A 4,991-nucleotide genomic window follows, 5' to 3' on the forward strand; every position below is an offset into this window, starting at 1 on the left:
TGCCCTGCATGTGGCTGCTTCTTCGCCGCCCCCCCGCTCCTCTTTGTCAATCCGCCAGCCGGTCTGACCCCTTTTCCTGTAGCTAGAGACAGGATCTACCCTCTTCCCCCCCCCCCCCCCCCCCCTGCGCCGCACTCCCCCTGCCAGTACCAGCCCACCATGTCCCCGTCGGTTGATTCGCCCCTCTTCGAGATCGTGGGCGGTGTGGATGACCTGCATGTTCACCTGCGCACGCCGCCCTTCAACACGGAGATCCTGGCTCGCCTGGCCCGGGCCGGCGGCGCTGGCCGTGTGCTAGTCATGCCGAACCTCGAGCGGCCAGTCACCGGGGCCTCGCGCGCGACCGCCTACCGGCGCGCCATCAACCGTGCCGAGCCGCGCCTGGACGCCCTGATGACGCTCTACTTCACCGAGGGCCTGACGCCTGCCGATGTGGAGACCGCGGCCCGGGAGGGTGTCACTGGTGCGCCCCCCCCCCCTTTTTCGCCCCCGGTCGGCCACCAATTGCGCTAGCCGGCTTGGCCGCCCCCTCTCCATCCCTCGCCGCCGCCGCCGCCACCGCTCATCTGCCATGCTAATGTCCCTCCCCCCCCCCCTCCTCCCCTCCTGTGTGTGGGCTGATCCGCTCCGCCGGCCAGCCATCAAGCTCTATCCTGCCGGCGCGACGATGAACTCCGCATACGGCGTCAGCCTCAGCCGGCTGGCTACCATGGCCCCGGTTCTGGCGGCCATGGAGAAGCATGGTCTGATCCTGTGCATCCATGGGGAGATTCCGCCCGGCGAGGCGGTTCCCGTTCGCACGGGCTGGGAGACCGCGTCCGAGCTGGCCACCGCCGGCAACGCGGCCACCGCCACCTCGTCCGATCCGTTTGACGCGGCTCTTCTCAAGGAACTGATCGAAGCTGAGGTGTGTCCTGGACGTCCTTTTTTCCCCCTTCTGTCCCCGGCCTGGTTCCCCCCCCCCCCCCCCCCCCCCCCCCCCCCCCCCCCCGGGGCGCACCCCCGCCGCGTCTTGATGGTGCCACTTACCAGGATCTCCTCCCCCGCCGACATCCAGCCCGTGGTGGCCTGCTCCCTCACCGGGGAGGCCTACTTCCTGCCGATTCTCCTGCAACTGACCCGGGAGTTCCCCCGGCTGAAGATCGTCCTGGAGCATGTTACCACGGCCGCCGCCGTGATGACCGTGGCCCGGTGCGGGCCGAATGTGGCGGCCACCATCACCGTCCATGTGCGTATTCCCCCCTCTCTGCCCCTCGGCCTGTGCATACGCCTGTGGCCCCTTTTTTTCGGAGTCTCCTCCCTGGCTCCTCCGCACACACGCACACCGCCCCCCCCCCCCCTCTCCCTCCCCTCTTGCCAATGGCACTGACGCTCCGCGCCGGGCGCCGTCTTCCTCCGCGCGTCCCCCGGGGGCCGGGGTGCTGCCCAGCACATCGACATGATCGCCGACGATTGGGCCGGGCGCGGGCATCTCTTCTGCAAGCCGGTGGCCAAGACCGCGCGCGATCGGGCCGCCCTGCGCCAGGTCATCCGCATGGGTCACCCGCGGTTCTTCCTCGGCAGTGACTCGGCCCCGCACTCGCTGCCGGCCAAGCTGCCCCCGAATGGCGGCAGTGCCATCACCCTTGAGCAGGCGACCCGCGCGCCGGAGTCCCTCCCGAGTGGCCAGTCCCCGGTGGCCTGCTGCCCCGGGGTGTTCACCAGCCCCCTGTTGGTGGCGTACTTGGCCACGTCGCTGGAGCGCTTCGGTGCGCTGGATCGTCTGGCCGACTTTGCTGGGCGCTTTGGCCGGGAGTTTTATGGCCTGGCGGCGGCCGCTCCGCCCGGCGGCGAGCCTGGCGTCCTTCGGATCTTCCGCCGGCCGCAGGTGGTCCCGGTACGTGTGCACCGACCGTGGGGGGGGGGGGGGGCTTCTCCGACATCAAGCGGGCCAGCCCTCTTCATCGCCATGCCGTGAGGCTGTCCCACGCCATCGAGATTCTGACCCTCGCCGCGCATGCCGCGCACACTTGCACGCAGGAGCACTACGACCTGCCTGGCGGCCCGGTGGTCCCGTACTTGGCCGGCGTGACGCTCCCCTTCTCGGTGGAGTGGGCCAACACCGCCGAGCCCACCGAGTGCCCTGTGCTTGCCGCCGGGGAAGCCCATCCCGATGCCCTGGATGAGGCCGGCGTGCCTTGGGTGTGAGCATCCCCCTGCAGGCTCGGAGTGTGGTGCTCCTCCCTCATGCTTTCCCACGTGCAGGCGGCGTTGCACACACAATAAGACATTCCCAAACCCACGGGCTCTCGACGGGCCGACACAGCCAAGGGCTGGGGCGCGGCGGACAGCAGGGGCGAAAAAGCGACCAGGGGGAGGGAGGAAGTGTCTATAGGGGGGGGGGAGGCACCACCGGAGCTGTCACGCCGCATGCTGGGCGGAGCGCTCGACGGTGTACGCGAGGGAGGGGGGGGGAGCAAGGGAGTTGAAGGAAACAAGGACATGTGAAGAAGAGGGGAAACAGGGGGGGGGGGGCGAGAGAGAGAGAGAGAGAGAGAGAAAGATGGAGGCTGCTCGCTTTCTCTCCCAGGAGAGTGTGGGGGAAGAAGGGCGGGGGCGGTACAAGGCGGCCGCGAGCCGGCGTGCGGCACGTGGGGACGCGGCCCGCCTCCCTGCCCCTCTCCCCGGCCCGTCTTTCCGCGCCACACATCGGGGCGCGTCTCGGGCATCAGGTTTGCTGCGGGACGGCGGCGGCGGCCGCGGTGCCCGGCCGGCTGGCATAGAGCTCCGACAAGTAGGGGAAGTCGTGGCAGAGGGTGGCGCGGTCCTCGGCAAAGAAGTGCGTCACGATCAGGCCCACCGAGCGGGAAATGAAGCCATTCTCCGGGGTGCAGTACTTCCGGTAGACGTAGGCCGTCGGGGTGAGGCGATGGGCCGGGGACTCGGGCTCGGCCGAGGCGGGGTTGGCCCCGGCGGCGCCCGGCGGCGGCGGCATGCGCAAGAAGGACATCATGATATCATGCAGCTCGACCAGGTGTGCAGGAGTGTAGCCGCCGCTGTGGAAGGTCAAGGCATCGGACCAGGCCGGGGACTTGGACAGCAGGCGACGGGCAATCAGCGTGGCCGCCGCGGCCACCATGGCCGGCGGGAAGCAGAGGGCCCCGGAGATCAGGGGGGTCACCTCGATCAGGTACTTGGCAATGGAGCGCGACTCGCCGTCATTGGCCTGGGCCTTGACCAGGCGGTCCAGGAAGAAAAGCGGCGAGGGGAAGTTCAACTTGAAGGACAAGGTGGAGAGGACAACGCGCTCGGCCTCGATGATCTCGTTGACCGAGTAACTGAGGGTGCATCGGATGGTGGAGAGGGAGAGGGGAGGTGAGTGTGGGTGTCGCGCGCGCGAAGCGAGGAGGCCACGGGGGGAGAAGGAGAGAGAGAGAGAGAGAGAGAGAGAGAGAAAGAGGGAGGTGCATGTGGGACCAGGGGAAGCAGCAAGGGAAAGGACACAGCGGGAGGGGGGCGGGCGCAGGTGAAACCACCGGGGTACGCACTTGCGCGTGACCAACTCCACCCACTCGGCCAGGGGAATGTGCAGAGCCGACTCATGCTTGCTGGCCAGGATGAGGCTCACAGCGCCAATGAGCTGGAGCTTGGTCCGGGGCAGCGGCGGGCAGATGGACAGATAGCGGTCGAAGATGTTGACCGCCTGATAGAGGGTCCCGGCGGGGAGCTGCTTCTTGTTGAAGACATCCATCATCCAGTCGATGACGATGAAGCGAAAGTGCCACCGGAGGTCCGGGTGCCGGACCATGTACCCGGGATCGGCGTAGTACTGATGCTGGATGCGGTGCATGTAGTTGACGATGTCGGCTTGGTAGTCGGCATCCAGAGCCGAGGGGTAGAGAGCGTCGATATCGGGCACCCCCTCAGGAAGCCGGTGCCCATGGAGGTGGTTGATTGGCTGGGCGGGCAGGCGGATGACATCCTGCAGGGACAGGGCCAGGGGGGAGACCGAGGTGCTGCTGCTGCGACTGCGGCGGCAGGAGGGGTCATCGGAGGCGCCGTCGGGGGTGGAAGGGGCATCCGGGGTGGCGGGGCTTGCAGGCTGCCGGGTGGCAGCATGCTGCTGCTGCTCCTGCTGCTGCTGCTCCTGCTGCTGCTGCTGCTGCTCCTGCTTCTGCTGCTGGTGGTCAGCGAACTGCTCCTTGGCCGGATGATCGACATGCTCGGGGGGATAGGAAGTGCACGCCGCGCGGCCGGCCTCCTGGGGGGGGTGGTTGGGGGCGTGCTCGACAACATGATCGGCGGCATGGCCGGGGGGGGCTTCGGCGTCAGAGGCAAGGCTGTGGGCGACGGTCGGAGAGCCGGACTGCTGGCGCTTCTGCTGGGGCGGCGAGGACACCGGCTCGGCCTCTTCGTCAAAAGCCTCGGAGCGCCGGCGCTTTTCGGGCGATGTCGATGCGGAGGAGGGCCGCTGGATGGAGAACTGGATGCGAGGCGGAAACATCGCGGAGGGAGAAAGATCGCGGGCGGGGGGAGGGGGGGGCGCATGTGAGAGGGAGGAAAACCGAAGGGACAGGGCAAAGCCGACACCAGCAACCGGGACACACAGGAGGGCGGCAGGTGAAAGGCACCGACCGCCGAGGATGCGTTGGACGCACAGGCGGGAGGGGCAGGGAGGCGGACTTGGACATGGTGGCGGTGCCCGCAGTGGCAGTGGAGGCGGCGGCGGCGGCGGCCATGGCGGCGGTGGTGGTGGTGGTGGCGGCGGCGGCGGCGGCGGCGACGGCCATGGTGGCGACCGGGTCATCAATCGAGATGTCGGCCTGCTGCTGAGCCAGAGGCGCGCGCGGGCCCTCCGGTCTGAGCGGCGGGCCATCCACGTTGGCTGCCAGTGGGACGCAGTCATTCTCCGATGAGGCCGATCGGAGGAGTGGCGCGCCGGCCGGCCCGGCGGGTTGCTTGTGAATGGCACCGGCCTCGGCGACCCCCGACGGGGGGAGGGAAGAAAGCAC

The 4,991-nt window shown here is 68.8% G+C and overlaps 2 protein-coding genes across 2 annotated transcripts; one reads left to right on the forward strand and one right to left on the reverse strand.

Moving 5' to 3' along the window:
- The first annotated feature begins 128 nt into the window (after positions 1-128).
- H696_04825 (hypothetical protein) lies at positions 129-2,281 on the forward strand. The gene is made up of 5 exons (XM_009498690.1): positions 129-463; positions 639-907; positions 1,058-1,228; positions 1,430-1,876; positions 2,020-2,281. The coding sequence occupies exons 1-5, from the start codon at positions 160-162 to the stop codon at positions 2,185-2,187; spliced, it is 1,359 nt and encodes a 452-aa protein (XP_009496965.1). The 5' UTR covers positions 129-159; the 3' UTR covers positions 2,188-2,281.
- A 426-nt stretch (positions 2,282-2,707) lies between these two features.
- Positions 2,708-4,991, reverse strand: H696_04826 (hypothetical protein; the record flags this gene model as incomplete). Its single annotated transcript, XM_009498691.1, has 3 exons — positions 4,638-4,991; positions 3,528-4,462; positions 2,708-3,317 (listed from the first exon to the last, which is right to left on the reverse strand). Exons 1-3 carry the CDS (start codon positions 4,767-4,769, stop codon positions 2,708-2,710), a joined length of 1,677 nt encoding a protein of 558 aa, XP_009496966.1. The 5' UTR covers positions 4,770-4,991.

This window comes from Fonticula alba, assembly GCF_000388065.1.
Source record: "Fonticula alba strain ATCC 38817 unplaced genomic scaffold supercont2.8, whole genome shotgun sequence".
Taxonomy (NCBI): domain Eukaryota; order Rotosphaerida; family Fonticulaceae; genus Fonticula; species Fonticula alba.

What these genes read in the sequence shown, in the direction of transcription:
- H696_04825 (XM_009498690.1), top strand. Translation starts at nt 160, where the DNA reads ATGTCCCCGTCGGTTGATTCGCCCCTCTTCGAGATCGTGGGCGGTGTG. An exon ending in AGGAACTGATCGAAGCTGAG is followed by an intron (nt 908 to 1,057) that starts GTGTGTCCTGGA and finishes GCCGACATCCAG; the next exon opens with CCCGTGGTGGCCTGCTCCCT. An exon ending in CGGCCACCATCACCGTCCAT is followed by an intron (nt 1,229 to 1,429) that starts GTGCGTATTCCC and finishes GGTGCTGCCCAG; the next exon opens with CACATCGACATGATCGCCGA.